The 26,514-nt window shown below is 35.3% G+C and overlaps 1 protein-coding gene across 1 annotated transcript; it reads right to left on the bottom strand.

Annotated features, from left to right (window-relative positions):
• Positions 1–8,597: 8,597 nt before the first annotated feature.
• sp7 (Sp7 transcription factor) lies at positions 8,598–11,910 on the bottom strand. Its single transcript, XM_051112938.1, has 2 exons — positions 11,778–11,910; positions 8,598–10,583 (listed from the first exon to the last, which is right to left on the bottom strand). The coding sequence occupies exons 1-2, from the start codon at positions 11,796–11,798 to the stop codon at positions 9,258–9,260; spliced, it is 1,347 nt and encodes a 448-aa protein (XP_050968895.1). The 5' UTR covers positions 11,799–11,910; the 3' UTR covers positions 8,598–9,257.
• Between the last annotated feature and the right edge of the window lie 14,604 nt (positions 11,911–26,514).

Genomic DNA, 26,514 nt, shown 5'->3' with positions numbered 1-26,514 from the left:
TGTTGACCCATACAAATATACACGTGCTACTTAAGACTTGTTTTGTGGTCCGGGATCACAAATGTAAAATGAAATACACAAGTGCCATTTTTTCCTCTGTTATTATAATATTAGTACTCCTGTTTAACCGTTAGCATAATTAAAATGATGTACGATAATGCAATAAAACATAAAAAGTAAGTTCTCCAAATGTGTGCTCAGTGTTTCTGCCCTGTCAAGCGTTACGCCTCATGTTTTGATTGTTGAACTAGAACCGTTTAACAGACTGAATGAGGATTGTCTCCACGGCTGCCGTCGTATATTTTTGCAGTAAAAAGTTTGCTTTAAGTTAGCGACGCTCAAATAAACACACTTCCGACCGGCGTAACGCGGCGCACACTAGGTCAAGCGTTGCAGTTGTTTAAAGTCTGTCTTGCTATTAGAAGCCAAACGGGTTTGTGCAGCGTCGAGCATTTTTCATCCTCCCATTACGTGCTGTAACATCATGTTAAAATGTCTCTCTAACCACTCTTGGCATTAAATGAGAGAATGGGATGATTTCAGTTTATATATTTATTTTTAGTGGTGAGCGTGCACAAACGCATGTAAAGTCTGCGTGCTCGTGTGTGCGCGCAACTGCAGCGTGCATGATGCCAAACAGTTGTGTCTGAGCGCGCGCATGTGTGCGTATCGGGTTATACGTCGGCGTGCATGATGGCGAACACTTGTGTGTGTGTGTGTGTTTGTGTGTGAAGCCACAAAGATATTTCAATTTCTGCTGGATATTAAAGAAGCATGCGGTGGCAGCGGCCCTCGGCCTGCCAGCGGGTGAGTTTAGGGGGGCGTTGTGGCCGTGACTCCGGGGGGGAGACGAGGGGGAAGTGGCTCATGGTCAGGGCCCCTGCCGGACACACTGGCGCCTCTTTCTGGAGGACTTCAGAACCACCACACTCCTCCACCAGAACCCTGCCAACCCAAATCACTCACTTCAACATCCTTCCATTTCTCTCTCTCTCTCTCTCTCACCCACTCCAAAGCTATTTTCCTATCAAATTTTAATTTCTCTGAACATTTGTTTATGCAGTTTTCAAATGTCTTTCTCTAATGCGTTGTACCTCAGGCTGCATTTTAAAAGGAACCCAAAGCTGCAATCAAAAAATTGGTCTTAGAACTGTAATATCGTCCTACTGCTTTATAAATGATGTTGAAATAAAAAGGCAGAAGCAAAAAGACAAAAAGAAATGGCAATAATTTGTTATTTCAGGGCATTAGAAATGACAGTTATAATGATATCATGCTGATAGGAAAAAACAACAACTAAGTAAGTAGACAGTAGTCAGGATAATATGTTTTATATATTTTTTTTATTACCATGACCATTAATTATTATAGGTTATAATGGTAGTTCAAATCCTATTACTATTTGTTACATTATCTGTCTAATGATAAATTATCTTGTAAGCATTTGTTTCTTAAGGAAACCTATGGAATAAATAATAATAAAGATAAATGTGACTTCATATCTCACAATTCAGACTTTTTCCCCTCAAAATTGCAAGAAAAAAAGTCATAATTGTGAGATATAAAGTCACATTTATCGCTTTTATATATAAACACACTTGAATTCTGACTTCTTTCTTACAATTCTGTTTCTTTCACCATGAAATACAAAATAAAAAAGGTAATCAAGACTCTTTATCTTACAATTCAGACTATATATATATATATATATATAAAGTTTGTATATCTTTAAAAAAAAGTAATACAGTCTAAAGGACTATGAGGTTGTTTCTGCCACAGAATAAAAAAATTAATTGTGAAAAAAAGTTAATTGTGACTTTTTATCTCATAATTTAGACTTTTCTTCTCAGAATTCTGAGATTATATTCGCAATTCTGACTTTTTTTTTCTTATAATTGTGAAAAAAAAGTCTGAATTGTGAGAAATAAACTCAAAATTGCATGAATTGTGAGATAAAAAGACACAATTAATGCTTTTATTTTTTTATTCTGTGGGAAAAACAATCTCATATTCATTTAACTATTCTATTTTTTTTTTTAGTTAATTTTTTAATTTTTTTATTTATCACAGTAGTTCTTAATTTACTGCAAAAAAAAATGATTTTCTTAGTGTTTTTGTCTTGTTTTCTAGTATAAATATCTAACATTCTTGAGTCAAGATGAATTTACTTGACAATTAAAATGACTTATTATGACTTGTTTTCTGAGAAAAAATATCAAAATTTTGTCACTTTTTCCTTAAAATACGCACAAACATCTGCCAATGGGTTAAGAAAAATAATCTTAATTTAAAGCCAAAACAAGATTATTTTTCACTCCATTGCCAGATATTTTTGCTTGTTTGAAACAAAAACTAAATTTTTACCATTTTTTCAGAAAACAAGACATACTATCTTAAGTTATTTTACTTGTAAATTCATCATATTTATGCTAGAATGACAAAAATACTGAGTAAGAAATCATTTTTTGCAGTGTTTTGTGTTTGTTCTGTGGAAAAGTAAAATAAATGTGGAAAAAAAATGAAACTACTTTCGTCGCTTTACACACTCAGCCTAAGAATGTTCTTGATTAAGTGAATAACATAGACGAGTGTAAAACTTGTGACAAAAAGGAAGTATAAAGCGCCTAGAATTATAAACTGGAGGAATTAAGAGTGGATGTCTATTTTGAAATGTCACAGCTCGTTTCCCTAACTTCCATTTCTTTTTTTTCTGGAAGCAATTTGTCATCCAGGGGACATTTAATAGGGAACATATTATCTTTTTACAGGGGCATGGAGTCTGCCACAGCCTGCCCACAGTTCCTATAAACAGAATTGGTCCATTTAGTGGTGCGTTTGATACATTTCAGGGCAGCAGCGAGCTCAGTTACAGACCGGAGCCCGTAAAGGCTCAGATAAGTGCTTCTATTCACCAGGCCGTTGCCAATGCAGTTAATTTAAATGAGCTAATGATGATCAATCTTCATTTGTGTTGCCAAACTCATTGCTCTCTTTCCTTTTTTCTTAATCAGTTTTCCATCTGACCTTCCCCGACCTCGGTTTCTTGTTTTCGGTTACCCCGTTTTCTCCCCTCTTCCCCTTCATCATTTGTTTTGCAGCCATTGTTGGACGCAGCAGAGCCCGAGGGCGTCGCACGCCCCTCGCCGGCCCTAAAACAATGAGGCGCTCACCTGCGCACACCTGCGCCCTTTCCTGTGGAAATCTGCCTCTCCCGCTCCTCGGGGCGTCACGAGGGGAAATAAAGGCCTGTAGATGAGTGTGAGGGCCATTGTTGCCGCTTTAATCGGCTACAAGACAATTAAGACAGAAGCCAAACTCCATCGTCTAATCCTGATAATCTTTCTGCTACAAATGCATGCAAACAGTTTTGTTTAATTAGTGGTGTTTGTTCAATCAAGCAGTGCTGGTACTGTTGCTTGTACTTTAGTTTTGTTTCTGTTTTTTAACCCTTGCAGGTCAATTTGACCCGGTTTTTGACCCTATGATTTTATTCTTGATATTTTGTAACTTTTTCTCATTTAGGATCATGAACATGCATGCAGAGTTTTGATAATATGTGTGTAATATGATTATTAATTTCATGCTTAATGGCAGCTGCACAGAAACTCACTAAAAACATATATATTTAAGAAGCATTTTGTTATTTCACTTTCTGAGCTACACATTTTTTTTACATTCACACATTTGGCAGATGCTTTTATCCAAAAGAAATTTACACTGCGTTGATGGTGAACAATTTTCCTGGGAATCAAACCCATGATCTTAGTGTTGCAAGCACCATACTTTAACTGTCTGAGCTTCAGGAAAACACAAAGTGCTTTTCCAAAATTCTTGTATTTAATTTTTTTTTAAAATGTTAAAAAGTGGTGTTAAATAAAAAGTAAATAAATAAATGAATAAATAAATAGTTAAATACAGTTTTAAAAATGTTCTCATGTATATGCATTAATTAATCATATATAAATTTTTAATTATTTTATTTTAATTTATTTATTATTATTAAAATAAATATTTACTGTTTTTATCTGATGTATGTTTTTTAAGTGTTATTATTGGTGAATTACTCTGAATCCAGTGTTTTTATCAAAAAAGCATTTTATGTCATCTTCTCAGCTACCCATTTATTTATTTATTTTTTGAATAAATACAAAAAACACCAAAAACATTATATATATATATATATATATATATTATTATTATTACTAAATTTATTTATTATTACTAAAAATAAAGGTTTACTGTTTTTATTTGATTTATGTTTTTTTTTAAAGTGTTATTTTTGGGAAATTACACTGAATCTGATTTTTTTTTTTTTGGTTTGTCAGAAATATGTATGTAATGTATGATTTTATTTTTGATATTCATTCTTTTTCTCATTTAGGATCATGAATATGCATGCAAAATTTGTGAAATGTTTCTACAAAATTTCTATTACAAATATAAATGGTTAAAAAAATTTTTTTTTTTTTTTTTTTTTGATGTACAGTATTTTATTAAGTCAGTTTTTTCAACTAAATTCTAAGGATGTTTACATTTACTTTTGAAAAAGGCATTAAAATGTCTTTAAAAAAATACTGTTTAGAAAATTTTAAGTTGATGGAAATAAAACCCTTAAAAACATTCTCCATTTTTTAAGAATATTTTTTTTCTCGATTATATTAAGGACCACAAAGATTGTATCTAAAATTTTAACATAACACTTCCACATGTAGCTCATCCCACACTGTTTGTGCTCGACCAATAAGAAGCCACCTTAAAAAGTCATCTGAACACCTTAGCAACTACTGCAATGCGATGGAAACCAAGTCACACACAAGAAACAATAAAACTCTAGTTCGAATTTATGCGCTGACCATCTGAGAGTCACGTTTGAGGGGGACGAACGGGAGGAGTTCATGCTTCACTCTTTTCCTGTCATCTTTTCTTTTTCTTCTCTTTTTCTCCCTCTCTCTCATGGCCCTGAGTATATTTATCTTTTTATGGCTTCACTCGAGGCAGATCCTCGTCTTTCCTTTTTTTTCCCCCTCCAACATAAAGATACAAAAATAAAACAAGGTTACCGCCACCACAGGGGAGTATAAAAGTTCAAAAATAATAGTCAGAAGCCACGGACCCTCCTGTACCCCCCATATAAAGCTCCTACACCCCCACCCACGGACGCACACCCCACCCAACCCTCCGCCCGCCCGCCCGGGCCTTTAAAGCTGCGGACGCGACCGCTAGCCCACTTCAGACCACCATAAACATGTCAGGCCCTGATGACAGAGCCGGCCCCGGGATGCTTTATACCAACTGACCTCAACTCCAGCTCATTAGAGCCAGTAAATTAGAACCATACATCCCGAGGCAAAGACGAGTCGGATGAGAAGAGAACGCACTATATGAGGGGTGATGTGTGCATTTCATCATAGAAATAAACTTTGTTATGTGTGCAGTGCTTCCCAAACTCACAGCTTTTGCTATTGCAGTTTTCAGTGGCATGCCTGCACTTGCATCACATGGTTTTTTTTGTCATTTACACAGGAAAATCCATTGCTGGGTTTCAAAGCCATTACTACATAAAAAATGAAGTGTATTTACAGTTCTATATGCAAACCTGTTGATGCAATCCTGCCACAGAAAATTCACTGAAAACAAACAAACAAACAAACAAAACATTTTGCTCAGAAATGGCTGGATTTTACAAAGAATAGGCAAGGGTTACACTGAATTAAAACTTAAATAGTTTATGTATTTATTTATTTGTTTGTAGAATGTAGTCCAATTATCTTTGTTTTATTTACAACTTTAAACAATCTTTTTTTAGCAAATATAAGTTGGAGATTTTCAAACTTATCTAAAATTGTTCTTATATTTCATAAAAACATAAAAAACTAAAATAGATAACATGCATAAAGCACAAATGTGGCAAATCAAAAAAAAAAAGTAAAAAATAAAGGGTTAGAAATTAATCCGTTGTGAGCGCTGTAATAAAATAAAATAAATTAAAAATAAATAAATAAAATACATTCCCCTTCACTGTATAAAGAGTCTCTTCTCTCATAAAAGAGAATAAAAAAAAATAATAAAAAATTTGAAGTAGTTGTCTAATTTAAATTCCATAAGCAAACATTGAGATCATCTTTTCACTTAAGATTCTAAATGTGGAACAATCTCACAATATAAGTGGAAAATTAAAAAATGTAAATGTTAAATTAAAAAAAAATATATATGGTTTATAAAAACCAACAAAATATATAACACACATTAGGCACACCTGAGCTGAATAAATGAAAAGGAAAATTTCAAGTGCTTCCGCACAAGCACCGTATCACAAAAAAACAAAACAAAAAAAAAAACAGAATAAAATAAATAAAACCCCACTTTAGAAGGTGTCTCTTTTCTAATGAAATAAAATACATTTAAAAAAAGTCTAATTTAAATTCAATATGCAAAAATGTTGATACCTTCTTGTCACTTAAGATTTAGAATGTGGAAACATAAGTGGGAATTTTATAACTACATAAAAACAAAATTTCATAAAAATGCAAGGTTTAGAAAAAAAAAACAATATATATATATATATATATATATATATATATTTAAATAAAACAATTTTACAATTAAATTCAAAAAATAAATAAAAAAATGCATAAAATTAGATTAAAAAACCCTCACTGCATAAGGACTTGATGCTGAAACGTTCGAGTGAGTTGAGTGGTCGGTCGTCTCCTCCGATCATCTCCTGTCCCGTGCCGGTCGTCCTGCAGCGTTTTGCGGGGTAATTGTCCGGCGGTGGGGCCGGTGGGGGTAATTGGTCCTCGCAGACAGCGGGGGAGGTTTAATTTCCTCGAGTGGCGTTCTGAGAGACTCTTTGTGTGACTGAGAGCTCTGCTTTGTTTGTGCTGCAAAAACTAATTAAAGCATTTGTTGAGCCGTAAGACAGTACGAATGACAGAGCAGGAGCAAGAAGCTCAAAAAACTCGGGGAAACTCAGATCATAAGGGAAATACGGGAGGCTGATGGCATGAGGAAAGGTTATCCGGTTTTATATTCTTTCCCTTCGTGAACCATTACTCACAGGCCAAACATTCAAAGCAATGACACTTCATTTCTGGAGAAAAAAGGTTTTACTCACACTTTGTGGTCAGCTTATTCTGAGCATTCATACACTTGATTTATGACATCCCACATGCAGCGTCTCTGGATTCAATATGCTGCTGTGATACTCAAACACTAAAGCACTTTCAGGCCAAACCTCACAACAAGGCATTTGGCCCAACACAAAGATGTTTTCTTACAATTATTATTGTTTTTTTACACAAACTGTGATACATCTGCAGCATGCAGGTTTTCGGTCATTTAGATGCTTTCAGATATGACTTTTTTAATATATTAGAAACAGATGCATCATAAATAAATCTGAACAAATCTGACAAAAACAAGTCATATTTCAACCCAAAATGAAAAGAAATACAAAATTATATATTTTAATAAAGAGAATCAAGCAAATTTCATCTAATTACAGTCATTGAGATGTTTCGCAACAAGTTCAAGTCTTCATTACAATGTATCGTTACTCTTCAATAAATCATTACTGTAACACTTCTTGAAGTTTTACTTTTGAAACACTGTTACAGTTATAAGAAACAAATTGAGAATCATAATGTATCACTGTTTTGTATTGCAGTAAATCACACGTAAATTAGCATCATGTAAATTATCATATCAATATTTATTTATTTGTATGTTTTATTTTACAGTAATGATAATTTGAGGGAAAATGTGTTTAGCTAAAAATAATCATAATAATAATAGTTATATATATATATATATATATATATATATATATATATGGTTAAGCATTATTTTCTTTCCTTTGATAATAGTAAAAAATTATGCAAAAAAAATGCCAAAAAAAGTTATTAAAATTAGGCTAAAGTTTAGTTAAGTATAAATATTTTTTCTTTCTTTTGACAAAAATAAAACATCAATGCAAAAAAAAAAAGGCTTAAAATTAGGCTAAATTTTAGTTAAGCATAAATAATTTTTCTTTCTTTTGACAAAAATAAAACATCAATGCAAAAAAAAAAAAAAAAAGCCTTAAAATTAGGCTAAATTTTAGTTATGCGTGCATGTTTTCCCAGTGTTTTGCTAAAAAAAAAAAAAAAAAGTTAAGTTCTTAAGGTTCTTAAAATAAGGCTAAATTCTGGTTAAGCATATATTTTCTTTCTTTTGATTTCTGGGTGAAATAGGACCTGAGATGTTTGTGAATATTTTTGTGAAATTCACATACATTAAAAACTCTATTGCTCCACATATGGTTCCTATAATGCTTCACTGAAATATAGGTTTTAAGTTTGACTTTTATTAAATTTGTCTCATTATCTTATTTCTACCATTTATTAAGGTTTTTTCTTATAAAAAACCTAATGTTTTACACACAATGTTTTTCTTAAGATTTAAATTGTTTTTCTGAAAAAAACTTCTTTTGAGAAGCTCAAATCGATCTGTCCAAATAAGAAAAATAAATAAAACCATCACAGGAATGAGAAGACTTAATTTATTCATAAATGACTTGCTTCATGGTCTACCTCCATTCAGCAAAACCAGTGAAACACAACATTGTCTCATAATTTAAAACATAAATTAGATTTGATGTAAATAGGAAATTAAATAAAACAATGATAAGCGACAGGACCGATAATGAAACAAAAGAATACGGGTTCACTGTACACCAGATCTCCTCTTTGCAGCCTAAACCGAAGATTACTGTCCTGATCAATTCAAATCAAAGTAAGGAGTCCTCAAGAAAGCATTCAGGATTTAAAAAAATAAAAGAAATCAATTTTAATTAAATAAAAACAGATCACAAGGACAAAATGTGCATCGATTGGAAGCCCAAATGTCAGATGCTCTGCTGACAGAAACAATCTACTAAACGCTGGGCTTAAAACAGCCGCCTCTAAAAGTTGTCAAAAAGAAGGAATCTAAAATATAGCATGAGAAATAATTCAATAGTAATAAGAATTCAAAATGTAGGTCACTCCAGACCAACGTGTCTGAAGTTCTTGTGTAAAATTATTCATCTTCATGTCTGGGAGTTTTTCTCCCAAAATCTTCCAGTCTACAAACGTCCGTGATACGCATTCGACTAGTTCCTAAACACAGATTGCATAATAAAAACACAGGATATCATTGTATACGCAGCTTAGCACCAATGCAACAGTAGCTCCACTTGTCAGAGTCTTCCTCATCCAATTCCCCACACAGCGCTTTTATATCTCCAGCAGCCCGCTGCTGCTGTCCACACCGTTCCCAGTGCTGCTCTTGTCCTCTCCGCCAACCGTCGGGTCCTGCATGCCGCCCGCGGCCCCCTGAGGAGCCACTTTGCCGGAATCCGTCGGCTCCTCGGTTCCTCTGGGCTCCGCCTCCTCTTCCGGCCCCTTCCCTTGCAGGCTGGCTTCCGTGTGGGTTTTCTGATGCTTGCTGAGGTGGTCGCTACGAGTGAAGCGCTTATTGCACAGGAGACACGTGAACTTCTTTTCCCGCGTGTGGGTGCGGACGTGGCGCTCCAGCTCGTCGGAGCGGGTGAAGCGCTTCCCGCAGAAGAGCCAGTTGCAGACGAAGGGCCTTTCGCCCGTGTGCCAACGCAGGTGGGCTTTCAGATGCGAGGCCTTGCCGTAAACCTTCCCGCAGCCGGGAATGTGGCAGCTGTGGACGGGTTTCTTGCGCAGGGATGCGGCCGACGCACCAAGCCTCTCCAGCTCTTGGCAGTTCGGGCAATCGCAAGACGACCGCCCGGTGGTGGATCCCCCGGTGTACCCGGGCGTTCCCCGGGCCGGTTTGAGCCCCATGGAATTGTCCAGGATTCCAGAAGTGGTTACGGGTTTGGGCTTGTACATGTCCTGCGGGAGCATGTGCTGTGAGGACTGCAGCAGGTGCGAGGACGAACTCAAGCCTACGGACGGGTACGGCGCCGGGTTCAGAGGTGTGAAATCGGGAGTGTAACTAGGCATCTGCGGGTTTAGGGACGCTTGAGGAGCCACAGGTTGCAAGGGCGCTTGGAGGCTCTCGGGTTGAGGCTGTCCAGCGCTTAGCCAGTTTGAATTGGTGTGGACGTCCCACCAAGAAGAAGTCGCGTTCGCAGGTGCGGCCGTGATCCCGGGATGGATGCCCTTGTACCAGGAGCTGTAGGGGTGCGTCATGTCCAAGTAGGTGTTGACGCTGGTCAGGCAGTCCGCTGTGGCTTTGGTTCCCAGGAGCGAAGGGTCCTGAGAGGCGCTCGAGGTTTGGAAACTGGAGAACGGGTTGTATTCGGAGCCGTACGCTCCCGTGGGAGCAGGAGGAGGGCTGCCGGTCGGGGTGAGCAAACCCCCGGCGGAGCTGAAGGAGCCGCTGTAAGAGTCCGCGACGCCCTCGTTGCCCCGACCGTTATTCTTAGGGCTCTGGAGTTCAGAGGTCATGCTGTAGGCTTTCTTAACTGGTGCCGCGCTTCCCGCTTTGCCGGGCGTGGCGGAGTCTCGGACTGGACTGGTGTTCCCGAACTTGTTGCAGGTGGCGGTTAGCATAGCCAAGGGACTGGATCCATAACGTGTTTCCTCCTGAGAAGAGAATGAGAGATCAGAACGCAATTCAAAGAGGTTGCACAAACATCCTTCCTGCGTTATTAGTCTAGACAGAAATATGCACCAGCGCTGACAACACAATAATTAATGTCACCACACATGGAGTTCCTGTCGAGCATGTTTACATCTCCATAGTGACCATCCGTCCATGTGATATTGTTTGGAAGAGCAAACAATTGTGTTGTCAATCAATGTTCCAATTGTGCATTTGAAGACTTTAAAGCATTCAATTCTTTCGATTCACAGATCTAAGCACACAGCCTCAGAAAAGCATGTGGTAACCATGTTTACAGTCAATGAGTAATTCAAGACTGAAAACAAAAAGCTTTCTATTTCGGTGCTGAATTAAAAAGTAAGACGTGAAGTCCAAATGTGACCTTACAGTTACAGACTACAGTTGGACTCGGCTTCATCTGGAATGGCAGTGGTCTACCCTATTTTCCGTCGGGAAGTGATGATAAATGAATGAGTAAGGCACAGTGTGTGATGATGATATTTCCCGCTGAGTGTGTGCGGTTCATCTTGGCAAAGGTTCCGCTCCCGTTTCCAGGTTAATTGCTCCCCATTACCGCGTGGAGCTTAAATTTGATGCCTACATCCAAAACCATTGCCGCAAGAGTTTTATGTCTCCTAGTTTTTTCATAATTCAGAGTCTAGGCTGGACTATCCGCTCATAAGTTTGAACTTTCTTTGATTGTGTCGCAACAAACCCTACGCTCTTGACAATAAAGGTTCCTCAGAGGTTCTTGGGTTTAGCAAAGAACCCAGTTCTCACATTTTTTGCTTTGCAAAGTTCATTATGGGTTATTCAAATATTTACGTTCTTAAAAGTCCAAAGGACTACAGAAGGAAAAGTTGAGGAACTTTCATAAGTTCTTTAATTAACGGTTGGAGAGCACAGAGTCTTCGAATGTGTGTTTTCTTTATATTTACAATAACATTATCACATGCAAGAGCTAATCTGAGACGAGCTGCTTTCATTCTACTTTTAATTTCTTATAGAAGCCGTCCAACAACTTTTACAGAGCAACCAGAATCGGAAGAGGAGTAAACCAATGATGCGCAAAACTCCGTATAGTACTAATGTAAAACATCTTGTTTGAAACGCTCATAAATATGTATAGAAATCCCATATGAAAGCACAATAAAAACAATGATATGTTTCCGTACCTCCAGAATCGACGCGGCCATCCCGGAGGAAGCGGTCCTGTGAAGTTCAGTCCAAAAGCAGGAGGAGAAGCTCGCGGTCCGGGTGAGTCCGACTGAAATAATCTCCGCCGGAGCGCAGCGACTCTTCTATGAGGAGACCCGGATACCGGGAGACCCGCCTCCTAATGACAGGAGACTCAAGAGACTTTGAACAACCGCCGAGAGACACAGAGAGAGAGAGAGACAGAGAGACACAGAGAGAGAGAGTCCCAAATGGACAGATGGATAGATTGCGAATTATGGTGAGGTTTGATTCTCCTAATTAAACTTTGAGACCCCCTAAAGAACTCAAATAAAAAACACGGGGGTCTCGAAGGTATGTATTGTTACTTTTAAGCAGCGTTTTTAAACTAATTTTTTTAATTAATCCGAGAGCTAAATGGAAAAAGTCCGGAGTAACCATAGCAACAGCTCGATCACGAACATTTGGTAGACTACTGTAATAACATAAAACATTGTTATACATTCACACCTCGAATATGCCACTAAATCCTGTACTTTGATTAAAACTTTTTTTTTGTTTTCCTTTTTTTGTAAATAGTAGCTCAGAATTCTTCCACTGGACCAGGAATACTTGTACAAGGAATGTATGTATATATCAGCAGTTATCTCTAACTAACTAAAATTAATCATGGTTTTACTGCAAATAAAACCAAAACAACATGGTTACTATACTTAAACCATGGTAACTACAAATTAACCATGGTTTTGGTATTCTAACCATAGTTTAACCATGGTATTTGTAGTAAATCTGGTTTTACAAATGGTAATCAATGCACCAAAAAACCACGGCACTTCTACTATAATAAAACCATGGTTAATTTTTGTAAGGGATAAGTTTTACAAACTGCACAAATGCTTATTGTCTCTATTAGTGCTTTTGCATGTTGGATTTATTGCATTTATTACTAAAACTATCTATCTATCTGTCTATCAGTGGTGTGTGGTGGTGTTCTGAAGGTTTTTTTGTTGTTGTTGTTAAATCAAATGTAAATTAATTTTGGTCAAATAATCATTACTTGCAGAAAGAAAAAAAAAGAGAAAACGATTCTATTTCAGATTTTTACATTAACAGTGTAATAAATATTCTATTTTTTTAAAGCAAATGAATTCCACCAAGTTACTGTTTTTAAGCATTTTACATTTACTCCAAAGTAACTCAAGGTAGTAACAATATATGTGACCCTGGACCACAAAACCAGTCATAAGGGTCAATTTTTGGGAACTGAATTTATACATGAAATTCATCTGAAAGCTGAATAAATAAGATTTCCACTGATGCATGGTTTGTTAGGATAAGACAATATTTGGTCGAGATACAACTATTTGAAAATCTGAGGGTGCAAAAAAATCAAAATATTGGGAAAATTGCATTTAAAGTTGTCCAAATAAAGTTCTTAGCAATGCATATTACTAATCAAAAATTAAACTTTGATCTATTTATTGATATATCTTCATGGAACATGATCTTTACTAAAACACAATCGATAATTTTGACCCTTACAATGTCTTGTTGGTCATTGCTACAAATATACCCGTGCTACTTATGACCGGTTTTGTGATTCAGGGTCACACATTTTATTTGTGGACTGATGTTCAGCTATTTTTTTTAATAGTCAGCTTCTAAATATATTTGAATTTTTCAAATCATTAGTCATCAAAGCTCTGTAAATACTGGTCACAGACGACATTTACTTTAAATTTCACTGATTACTCGCCACAAACATTATAAATCTTATTTTGACATAACAATGCAGTTATATTGAGTTGTTTACTTACTTTTTTTTTTAAATGAGTCCTCCCATTAACGCCATTATATTGCTCATTCAGACTGATTTGTAAACAGGCACGAACACAAGAGGCGGGATTTATCGCATGAACCCATCCTCACATCCACACACACATTGTGTAGGCCTAGGCCTATATTCTATGTCTGATTAATGCTTTAGGCAGTGCAACATTTTTAGAAAACCTGTTTAAATCTGGAATTTTTAAAGAGCTAAAAATAAAGCAAGCAACGTATCTCAATATGCAATATTACTTCATATGCAGTTGTTATAATGTGCACAGCCAATGTCAGTGCGTCCATGCCTTTGGTTCCATATTGTAGAGAAAAAGGGCCTCATCAATGCTTATGATCAAAAAAATAAAAAAACAAGTATGGATGGGAGAAGAGGATGTGTCCGTTTAAAATGGGGAAAATTAGTTAAAATCAGTAAACTAATTAATCCCATCATATATCAGTCATTCAGATAAGGATTTCCCAACATGCACGTAACTGCAATTTTACAGGCTTTTATCTTTAGGGTTAGTTTACAGGCAAATGAAGTTATTGCCAGTTTTGCAAGAGTTTTTACACTTAAAGCATGGATAATAGAATTTAGTAAAATGATGCAAAAATGCAATTTATGCAGATTTCAATAACACATTTCAACAACATCTATCAAATCAAGAGAATCTTGTTATATCTAAGCGGTGTTTGTGGTTTCAGTCAATGACGACTGTAAAGACAATGTCGAAGACTGTAAGTGAACAGATGCAGAGCGGAAAGTATACTGTTATCCTGCCAATTTAAAGGCAATTAGCTCAGACAGATAGAAACAACATTACAATCTGATTTTATGAGAAATAGTAGCAAAACAATTCTGATTAACAACTAAAAAGGGGAAATGATGTGTTCTGAAATGTCAGAAAAGGGACAAAAGTCATTTTTTAGTCATGTGCACGAAAGTCAAAGATCTTTCAACAACCTTGCCTATGAACTTTAAATGCAATTTGTTTATTTTCTTTATATCGACTAAACCGAAGTAGCCTTTTGCTTTTTTTCCCTTATTTTTTCCACATTTGGTTTGTGAGCGTGTTCATGCATCGCGCAGAAGTTGTCAGCTGTTAAGAGTCTCGCTCTGGCTTACAGACATCCATCAAGTGAATAAACAGTTGGAACAGCCTTCCGACAGCCCATCTTGGTTTTGAGTGTCCTTGTGGGTGTTGCTTTTTTCCAAAATGAGGGGAGAGAAGATTAAAATTGTTTTCAAAAATAAACATGTAATTTCATTCTTTATTTTCTCCCTCAATTACAAGGCATGGTCAGAGCAAGCTTGTAGTTTGTGAGAGTTTGGCCCTTACAGTAACACACAGACTATATTTAGCAGTCTGCTCTTCAACTGACCCTGCGTCTCTACCTTGCCGAGCTCAAAACGAAACACACACACATACACAATCACGCAACGCATTAATTTCTGCAATCATAGTATTGAACTGCACTGGCTAATTAGATTGGTGCCATAGGGGGCACTGTTATTTCTAACGACATGAATCACGCTGCTGTCAGAAACACTGCAGCAAAGACCACACAGTGATTTATTGGCAGATTTAAATGTTAGATTAGCTCATTTTTTGGAGCTCTTAGCAGCCGTAATCCACACTCCTACTTTGGTGGAAGTAAATAATGCAGTAAACTCTCCCATGCTGGTCGACGAGATAAGAAAACCATTTAGAGACTCTTAACCAAACAGTGACTAAATCAACTTTCAGCAGGTATACAGCACAAAAATGTAACTGTAAAACAGCAAACACATCAACACGGTGAAGAAAAGCATGCTCATCAAGCGATTTTGGGGTCATTTAATTAATATACGCTATAATTGGAGAAGGCTGAGCGTGTGTTGAAAAGCCAAGAATCATTTTCCAAATTATAATATTTGCAATTTGCCGGGATGGGCTAATGAATTTGCGCTCGTGCATTTATCTCGATCTTGTCTCTCTCATCTGATCTCTTGACTTTACTTCCCGAATGAATGGAAACACATGCAAAGACATGGGTTACTAAAAACTATGATGCAACTGGAAGAACGGAATGATTCAACAAGGAGGAAAAAATGTAGACTTGTAATTTAGCAGGTCAACTTTTTTTGGCCTCATTTGTCTTTCATCATACTGCATTATAAATAAACATACAATCAAAATGAACAGCTTTTTCACAAATCTGCCTTGGGGATTTTGAATGTTCTTCACATTTAATTAAAATAAAGTGCATTAGTAACTGTCCAACGTTTTCAGCAGCTCTTGTTCCAAAAGTATTTTTTTTTTTAAAAAAAGTCTTCATTAAAGCATGAATCTTTCAACACACACACACACACACACACACACATACATATATATATATATATATATATATATATTATTTATATTGTTTATAAGTGTATTTGCAATAAACAACAACTTTTTTTTTTCAAAAATCATGTTTTATGTTAAGATGTTTTCATTGTGTTTTATTGTTAGTTAGCTTTTTTTTTACTTATTTAAAATAACCCAACTGCAGTTTGATTGAGATTAATTGTTCATTGTGCATTCCAATTAAAACATTTTCTTTTTCAATTTTTTTTCATTTAACCATTTTTAAAAATCTGTGTTTGCAAATGAACTCTTCATATTTATTTATTTATTACTTATTGATGTTCCATGGGAGTAGGCGGAGCTTTGCTTGCCGCAATTGTGATTGGTGGAATTTTCTCTACAGAATTATGGGTAATGTAGTTTTTTACCACAAATTCTGCTATTAAACAATTATTTGAAAAATAAGTTGAATTAATGTGAACAGCGTATACAAACTGTAAAAAATGGCCATGAATTTTACGGTAAAAGGAAATTACGGTATTCAAATGTAAATTTTAGTTCAAACCGTCAAACCGTCAAACCGTATTTTTTTTTTTTTTAATTCCGGTAATAGTAAATAGTAAAATTCCGGCAACCACAGCTGCCGTTTTTTACCGTAAATTTTACAGATTGTTTTTTTTACAGTGCAATATATTAACCTCAAAGCTCACAACACATCTGCTTTTAATGGTTTATCAGTTAGTGTTAAAAATCAATGTCCCTACACTGTAAAAAACAATTTGTTGAGTCAACTTAAAATAATTTGTAACCTGGCTGCCTTAAAATTTTAAGTTCAGTCAACTCAAAAAAAAAGTTTATTTAACTTGAAATGTTAAATTATACTAAGTGACAACTTAGATATTTGAGTTGATTCAACTTGAAATTTTAAGGCAGCTGGGTTACTTACCCATCTGTTAAGTTTAACAAACACAAATATCCAAGTTGTTACTTAGTACAACTTAACATTTCAAGTTGACTAAACTTATTTTTAGTTGACTGAACTTAAAATTTTAAGGCAGCAGGGTTTTTTTTTTTTTTTTTTTTTTTTTTTTACAGTGTATGGAGAAACTGAATGGAGATTTTACTTCCGGAACCAACTGTTGTGCTCTGTAGCAATTACATAATCAACAGAATCTCACATTTGTCTCCTCTAGAGTTTTGTGTAAGATTCCAACAACATCTCAAACTCAGATTGGTTAAGTCTGCAATCAGATCTCCTTATGATCTCAAACTTTTCCCATCAAATGATCTGAGCTGCTCCACATTCATTTTTGGATGACACTAGTGACTCATTCGTGCCTATTTTTATTTCTTCCAAGGAGGAGCAAAATCTGAGTTGATACTTGAACGAAACACAATATGTATTTGTGTACATATAGGACACAAACATGATCATCAGAGTGAAAAAAAAAAAACAAGGTTGAAATGGGTGCGCCTTTACAAAATTTACTGAACACGCAAAGATCTAAACTGTGGAGCGCGGTGCCACATGTGGAGGGTTCAGCGCAGTTTGAGGGAACTGCCTTCCCAACGATTTGCATGTGGTTTCCCCATTTGGCCTAATAGCTTTCCTATTTCCCTTTGAGGATCAGAAATCCCACACCCTGAACCGGCTGAAATTGAAAGGAGAGGTGCGGCAGTGGCGTATAAAGAGCCGCTGGATGTAAGTAGTTTATTGGGATATCCTTTATCACTCGGAGGAGCTGTAAACGCTTGATCCCCACTAACAGCTTCCTTCAAAGTGGTGCGAAAGCAATCTATAATTAGAGATTTAGAGGGAAACTGAAGGAAAACATTTTGTGTTTTTTATCTGTTCTATTTTTGCATTTTACATTGAAAAGTCTTCCTCTCTGGGCGAGGTAATGGCTTGTAAAAAGCACCGCTGATTATTGTGTTAATGAAGGGCGTGTGTGAGCCATAAAGTGGCTTTTTCTAATAATCTACATCTATATACATTGGTGTAAACCAGTGGTTTTCCAACAGTTCTGATTCAAAATCCAGATTTTACGTTGGACTTCAAATGTTGATTGACTGGTTGGTTGGTGTTTTAATGCCACTGGATATTTTCATGGCAAATAATAAATTAAAACACTATAAATAGAAATAAGGTTTTTATAGTTTGCTTTGAATAAATAAAACAACAACACTAAAACACTAAAATGGATTCAGGGTGGAGTCTGTTGACAATTTCTTGAGAAGTGTGGAAACAAATGTGATCTAACACAGTACCAGCTTACTGTACAATAGTAAAATGGCCTTGCGTTTGTTTATTTATTTATTTGCATTTAACATTGTTTCTTTGTACCTGTTCAATGTGATCCAATAGTAAAATTTAGTTATATTTTTAAGCTTTTTTCTTTTTTTGCATTCAACACTGTTTCTTTTCACCTGTTAACCGTGATCCATTAGAAAATTTGCCTTAAATTTATAAGTATTTTTTGCATTTTAACATTGTTATTTTTTACCTGCTGACATGATATAATAATAAAATAGCCTTAAATGTATTAGTATTTTTTGCATTTAACATTGTTTCTTTTTACCTGTTGAACGTGACCCATTGGTAAAATGGCCTTAAATTTATTCAGATTTTGTGCATGTAATATTTAGTTTCTTTTTACCTGTTGACCGTGATCTAATAACAAAATTGCCTTAAATTTATAAATATTTTTCCATTTAACATTGTTTCTTTTTATCTGTTTACTGTGATCCAATAGTAAATTGGCCTTAAATTTATTCAGATTTTGTGCATGTAATATTTTGTTTCTGTTTATCTGTTGACTGTGATCCAATAGTAAAATTTCCATAAATTTATAAGTATTTTTTGCATTTTAACATTGTTCCTTTTTACCTGTTGACTATGATATTATAAAAAATAATTTGTATTTTTTTTGCCTTTTTTGCATTTAACATTGTTTCTTTGTACCCGTTCACCCTGATCCATTAGTAAAATGTATTAATATGTTGGGGTTTTTTTTGCATTTAACATTGTTTCTTTTGACCTGTTGAACGTGATCCAATAGTAAAATTGCCAGAAATGTATAAGTATTTTAGGAATTTTAATATTGTTTCTTTTGACCTGTTGACTGTGATCCAAAAATAAAATGGCCTTAAATTTATTAGCATTTTTTCCCATTTAACATTGTTTCTTTTTAACTGTTGACTGTGATCCAACAGTAAAATTGCCAGAAATGTATTTTTGGATATTAATATTGTTTCTTTTTACTTCTTGACTGTGATCCAATAATAAAATGGCCTTAAATTTATTAGTGTTTTTTGCATTTAACATTGATTCTTTTTACCTGTTGACTGTGATCCAACAGTAAAATTTCCATAAATTTATATGTATTTTTTGTATTTTAACATTATTCCTTTATACCTGTTGACTATGATCCAATAGTAAAATTAATCAGTATTTTTTGCCTTTTTCCATTTAACATAGTTTCGTTTGACCTGTTGACTGTGATCCAATAGTAAAATGGCCTTAAATTTATTCAGATTTTGTGCATGTAATATTTTGTTTCTTTTTGTCTGTTGACTGTGATCCAGTAGTAAAACTGATTAGTATTTTTTGCTTTTTTTGTTTGCATTTAACAGGTAAGTTTCTTCTTACCTGTTGACTGTGATCCAATCAAAGCAAACTTACAATCATTTTTGTGTCATTTTGTGGCCCCTGAGAATCACTTATGTATGTTTGACTGTAAATAACATTCACCAAGCAGTAGTTCACAAACGCCATGGTTTTGAACACCCTCCAAAGAAGTACTCTTATAAATCAAGTGTACTTTTTTGGAGCGCCATTCCTTTTTACGTGCATTAAGAGTCACTGCGACCAAAGACGGCACCATTAGCTGAAATATCAGCATTTTTGGCCAGTTTATAGATATTAAATACACGAACTAAGGGTCTTTCAGCATAACTCACTTTGGTCTAGTTTTACAGTTTTGGGTTTTTAAGGTCTATATGCTTTCATCATTAGTCTCCGTATCAGAGTACCGAGGATTTCATTGTGGTTAAATGGGAATCAATGGAATAATTCTCCCTGAATTCCTCTCGGAGCCCGGGCCCTCAGCGAATTAAACTTCTTAATAACGCTGCCACGCAAGGAAAAAGTGAAATGATTAGACGTGTGTGAGTGGCTTCGGAGATGGAAATGTGGTAAGACGGAGATACAGGGTCAGGGACAAACTCGCCTCACAGCGAGATGGCTTTTTCCAGACCGTGTGGTCACAGAAACAGGAATTTCTATGGAAAAATGAGCGAGGAAGACAGTCAGATGGGATGAGAACGGGAAAAGCTTAATATCATCTACAATAGACTTCTCTGCAATAAAAAAACAGCTTTGGTTGTGCTTTACGCAGGTCATTAACTGAGGACAGAGAAATACTCATGAATTGGATGTCAAACTGTGTGGGGCCTGAAGGAGCCAGTATGATCATAACAAAGAGGGCAATTTTATGAATTACTGGTTACTCAGCACTCTAGACTATACTAAACATGGCACCGAGTTACCACTGCTGCTGCCGTCCGCCCCCGTGAGCTCCACCACAAGTGTCCTCCACAAATCATCAGTTTAACTGAGTTTAACATCACTCATGAAGCGCACTCAAAACACTGGAGCAATGAAGACCTTTTCAAACAAGAACTCACAAAATACACACGGAACGGAGGGAGACAGGAAGGCCGATGAAGACGAGAACATGGGCGAAGCTCACGAAACCTGTCATGAACACGTTACGTTTCAGCCCCAAATCAAAAAGACAGCAGAAATTAGATTTTGCACAAAGAACAGAAAATGCATTATGAATGCCTTCACAAATTTCAGCGCAATTAAGCACATTTTACCCCAAAATTATTCACATTAAGCATATTTTCCCTCCAAAATCAGTATTTTACCCCCAAATCATTACATTTTTTATTACAGTTAAGCACATTTACCCCAAAATGTTTATGACTACAATGAATTTTACAGGAAATAAACCCTGCATTATTTATATTATAAAATATTTATAAACCATTTTATAGTATTTGCATTTTCGAGCTAATTAAAATAAAAATGCACATAGTAATTTGAGTCAACACTGACAGTAATTACAATGAAAAGGTCTGGATGCACTGAAGAAATTGCAAAACGTGCTTAACGTTTATGTAAAAATATTGTGAAAATCTTAATAGACTGAAAATACGCATCATGTTATGAAAAATAAAATTCATTATTTATTTTCTGCACATTTTCATGAGATTAATGTAATGTTAATGTAAACATTTTACCCCAAAATTATTACAGTTTTTATTATTATTAATAGCCAAATTTGTAATTAACCCAAAATGTATGGAAGCCTGTTTCCACCATAGAATAAAAATTAAAAAGGTAACTTTTTATCTCAATACTCTGACATTGACAATTTCAAGACTAAAGCATGCAATTCTGAGAAAAAAAAGTAAGAAATTTGAAATATAAACTCAAAATTACAAGAAAAAGGTCAGAATTTTGAGATAAAAAGTTACAATTGAGATAAAAGTTAAAATTACATTTATTATTAAAAAAAGAATAGATATAACTATTTTTGCAATTCTGATTATAATTACCTTTATTATTTTTTTTTTCAGTTGCAGAAGAAAAAAAAGAATTGCAAGATATAAACTCAAAATTGCAAGAAAAAAGTCAGAATTTTGAGGTAAAAGTTAAAATGATCTTTATTATTTAAAAAAAGAAAGAATTGCAAGATATAAACTATTTTTGCAATTCTGACCTTTTTACTTTTATTTTATTAATATATTTACTTTTTAGAAATTCTATATCAGAAGCAGGCTTCCATAAAAATGTTTATTATCATAAAAAACACCTTTTTACTGTAACATGAAAGAAGTTGCTTTCAAACCATTTTATAGTATTTAATAAATGAAATCAATATTGAGAATAATGCGATTTACAAGTAAAAGGTCCGGATGCATTGAAGAAATTGCTAAATGTGCTTAACTTTTATGTAAGAATACTGCAAAAATCTTAATAGACTGAAAAAACCCATCATGTTATGAAAAATAAAATGTATTATTTATTTTCTGCACATTTTCATGAGATTCAGCCATGTAAATGTAAGTTTTTATTATTATTAACCAAATTTCAACCCAAAATGTATGAAAGTCTGTTTCCACCATAGAATAGAATAAAAAAAAAATAAAAAAATTAAAAAGGTAACTTTTTATCTCAATATTCTGACATTGTTTCACACAATGCACACAATTTTATTTATGTTTATTTATGTTTATCATCATTAAAAACTCATTCTTTTTACTGTTTTATGAAAGGAATGCTCTATTATTTATAATATAAAGTATTTTTAAACCATGTTATAGTATTTAATTAATTAAATTAACATTGAGAATAATGCGACTTACAAGTAAAAGGTCTGGATGCATTGCAGCAAACGGAAGTGCTTAACTTTCATGAAAGAAATATTGTCAAACTGTCTCACTAGACCCTCATTTCATGGAAGATGAAATTTCATATTTACTTTCTGCACGTTTTCATGAGCTTCAGCCATATAGAAAGAGCCAGAGCGAGCGGCCCGTGTAAAAATAAGCACATTTTACCTAAAGAGAGCCCTTCCTTTAAACACCAAAACAAAACACGGCAGGTCAGAAACCCACAGCAGACGCTCAAGGAGAGCTCGGACCACCCAACGCTGCACCCACACCCTGCAGCTAAAGCACAGCGATGGTGGTGAAATAAGGAAAACACTGAGCTCTGGGTCTGAAGCTCTTTCCACCTCCTCACCGTATGGCCGTTTCCTCTCGCTCAGGAGCGCTATAAATGTCGTGACCACCAACAGAAACTGACATTGGACGTTTAGGTCAAGGACAGTTTGGGTTTGTCGTCCCAGACTCGAACGGAGGAAGTGATTGTAAACAGACTTTCCCAGATGTGTGCATGTCAACTGCACGCGGATGCTCGGAGCGAGCGAATGCCACGCAGTCTGGGCTTGAAAATAAAGCCGAATACTTTGACTTCCACTGGCTGGGGCGAGCGGTCTCAGAGCCGCTCTAAATCCGGAGGCCTGGCTTGAAGTAACGCGCCGTCCCCCCACAGAGAGCGAGCGCGGTGGGTGTGGCCCCTGAGGAGATGGTTTTTGAGGGGGCCCCTCCCGAACGCTCAGCTGCATGCCAGCGCCCAAGGGCTCCAGTCTGCCTGACCAAAACCACCACGAGCTACCCACGCCACGTTACACGGGCCAGCTTGGTGAACGACGCCCCCTACTGGAGCTCCCAGAACGGACAGATGCACCTCAGCACATCCCTCCACCTGTAATACACAAAAAACACGCACGCACGTCTGTCTGATTCTCAAATGTTTTATGCACATTTCCAGCTAAAACTGTCATAACCACAAGGTCACATGTTAATTAAAATAAAGTGATATGAGAATAATGAGTACTACAGGTAAAATGCATGCATGCATAACAGCAATTTGGGAATAAACTGTTAAAGTGACACCGGTTTTCTGCATCCGAAACAAGCATGATGCAATACACTGGAATACACAACACCTTGCAAAACATTGTAATATTCACTGCAACTGAGCACATTTTGCCTTAAAATTTTCATAAACACAATGTAGAAGATGCAATTCTAAATACTGTAATATGAAAAATGCTGTTTTATTAATATTATACCACTTTATAATATAATATTTATAATGCATTTTCACATAAACCAAACTACACAGTGATTTAGCATTTCAAATCAGGATGTAGAATAATGAGAATTACAAAAACAAAAAATGTCTGGATGCATTACAGCTGTTTGAGAGGAAATCATTAAATGTGCCAAAATTAAGCAAAATTTACCCCCAAATCATTTCATTTTTTATAATAATTACGAGATTTGCAAAAGAAAATAAAAATGTAATTTTTATTACTGTAATATGAAAAAAAGCTGTTTTATTTATAATGCAAATATTTTTATTATTTATTTTAACTATGTTGTAATATTAACTAAATATTATAAAAACTCTATTAGTCAAAAAATCCACCTCATTTTATGAAAACAATTAATATTTTCATAGATTTTCTGTACATTTTCATTAGATTCAGCCATATAGAAAAGCCGTTTGTGGAAAAATAAGCACATTTAACCCAAAATCATTACAACTTTTATTACTGTTTAGCACATTTTACACCAAAATGAAGGAAAAATGTTTTTGCCATGGAATAGAAAATTAAAAAAGTAATTTCTTATTTATTTTCTGCACATACAGGAGCATGAGTGAGCATCCATGTAAAACTGTCATTACCACAATGCATTACCACAGAGTCACATTATCATTACTGCACTGCAAAAGAAATATCATCATTTATTTAAATGGTGGAGTATTTACAGGCAGTTTTGCATAAAAGTGATGCAGTGATTTGAATAAACATTGAGAACAACATGTATAACGTTTGGACGCATTTGAGTAATTTGAAAGGAAATAGTTTGATGTACCACCAGCTGTCTGTATCACAGCACAACTTCTAAAATCTGAACAGATTTAGAAACACTAGGCATCATGCACTTGGTGCCTTTGTGAATGATTGCAGAGAAAAACTATGCAACATGCACTATACGACTGCAGATCACACACTACCAGATATATAAGCTGTTACGAACAAAACTAAACAACACAGAAACATGTGTTGCATTGCTACTTTAGAATATGCATGAGAAATGAAAACAATATGTGTTCTAAAATTAGGTCAAAATCGCAAACATGTTTGATATCCTCAAACTGAATAGGGTCTGGGAGCATTATAAACTACATTTTCCAAAAGTGCTTTTTGCAGCAATGCCATAAAAGACCCATTCTGGCTTTCCCAAAGAACCTTAATGTGAAAATAACCATTTTTTTTTTTAGTGCTAACAATATTTAACCAACTATAAAACTTTTTTTCCACTATGAACAACCCTTTGTGCATCAAATAGGTTCCATGGATGTCAAAGGTTCTGATGGAACCACAGACGCCAATCAAGAACCAATACATGATTTTTTTTGTGAAATCTGACAACTCAAGACTGTGATTTTCATCAGCTATAGCATCGATTTGTCCAGACTGCAAACCGGGGCACAAGTAATCTAGTGTATTCCAGCCTTAAATCGTTTGTCCACAATAAAAGTGACATGAAACAATCGCAGCCAATCAGAACGTCTTTGATATGTAAATTCCCATTAACGGCATCAAACCCATCGAGGTCATTTATTTGGTATTTGCATATAAAACCTACAGTCTTTCTCTTAAACAGACCAAAATACTGATGACATGATCTTGCACACATGGCTTATAGGGCTGGATTTAAACAAAAGAGACTGGTTATCACTCAATGCTTTATTGCTTGTGGTTACAGTAAAAGTTTAAACTCAATCAGACTGAGTTTTAACAATAAAAAGTTAGTTTTTTTTAAAACATGTTGCTCCCACCACAAGGCCTTCAAATGGTTTTGCCTTGAACTTCCTGCATTTTCCTTTAGAAAAATGTGAACTACACACAGTTTTGAACACAAAACCAGGGGAACCCTTGCTGTATTTTTCTTGTCTCCTCTAACGTCTGCCTGGAGTTTAACGTCTCTAGCGATACCACGCTAACCACTCAAGCCAAACTCAAGGTTGGATTTCTGCTACAGGGTTTCCATCAGGGGATCTCTGCTCTGCTGTATCATTCAGCAGGAACAACACAACAAACACTCACTTACTGGCTTACAACCACATAGCATAAGGCGGCCACATTTCTGAATTAAAATTGGGGACATTTCTAGTCCAGCAGAAATCACTGAAATTTCCAGTGTTTTTACCTACGAAATGAAAATGCACAGTTCAGGTTTTGTCCATTTTCACCATTATAAATGTGATCAACTATGGTATCATACTCTGTCATACTACTTTAAATTACGCTGTGCCCCTAAGAAAAACTTTAAAGGCTCAAAACAAATGCAGTGTAAACCTGAATAAAGAATTACTACAGAATTCACAAACATGAGACAAACATTAGACACACTTTCAGATAAACTTACAATACTTTTAATAGCTCTTATTAGCCATAAACAGAAATTACATAGTTAGCAACTCAGTAGAGTATGAAATATTATCAAACATTAAACATCAAAACTAATATTCTTATATAAATGCCCATAACTGTTGAGTGAAGAGCACATAAACTACTTAACATTGATAACTTGAGTTTTTACACTGTAATTTATAACTGATGGGCTTCGCTCATGTAAAGCTCGAGCCATATTGTACAATTACGAGGACATATTTCACAAATGTTCCTTTATTCATAAATATTCATTCACTAGCCTAATGTACCACACCATGTCTGTATAACTCAATGAATAGTCACACATTATACATTCATTTTATATCTAACGCCATGCTCTTTAGGCAAGGCAAGGCAAGGCAAGGCAAGTTTATTTATATAGCACATTTCATACAGAGGTAATTCAAAGTGCTTTACATAAAAGGAAGTACAATAATCATAAAACAATAATCACAAAAAAGGAAGTAGAACAATCA

Source organism: Labeo rohita, chromosome 6, assembly GCF_022985175.1.
Source record: "Labeo rohita strain BAU-BD-2019 chromosome 6, IGBB_LRoh.1.0, whole genome shotgun sequence".
NCBI lineage: Eukaryota > Metazoa > Chordata > Actinopteri > Cypriniformes > Cyprinidae > Labeo > Labeo rohita.
This window is presented reverse-complemented; position numbering and strand designations above follow the sequence as displayed.

Excerpts from the sequence above, each read along its gene's own strand:
- sp7 (XM_051112938.1), bottom strand. The coding sequence starts at position 11,798 with ATGGCCGCGTCGATTCTGGAG. Across the intron at positions 10,584-11,777 it reads TGGCCGCGTCGATTCTGGAG|GAGGAAACACGTTATGGATC; the intron begins GTACGGAAACAT and ends TTCTCTTCTCAG.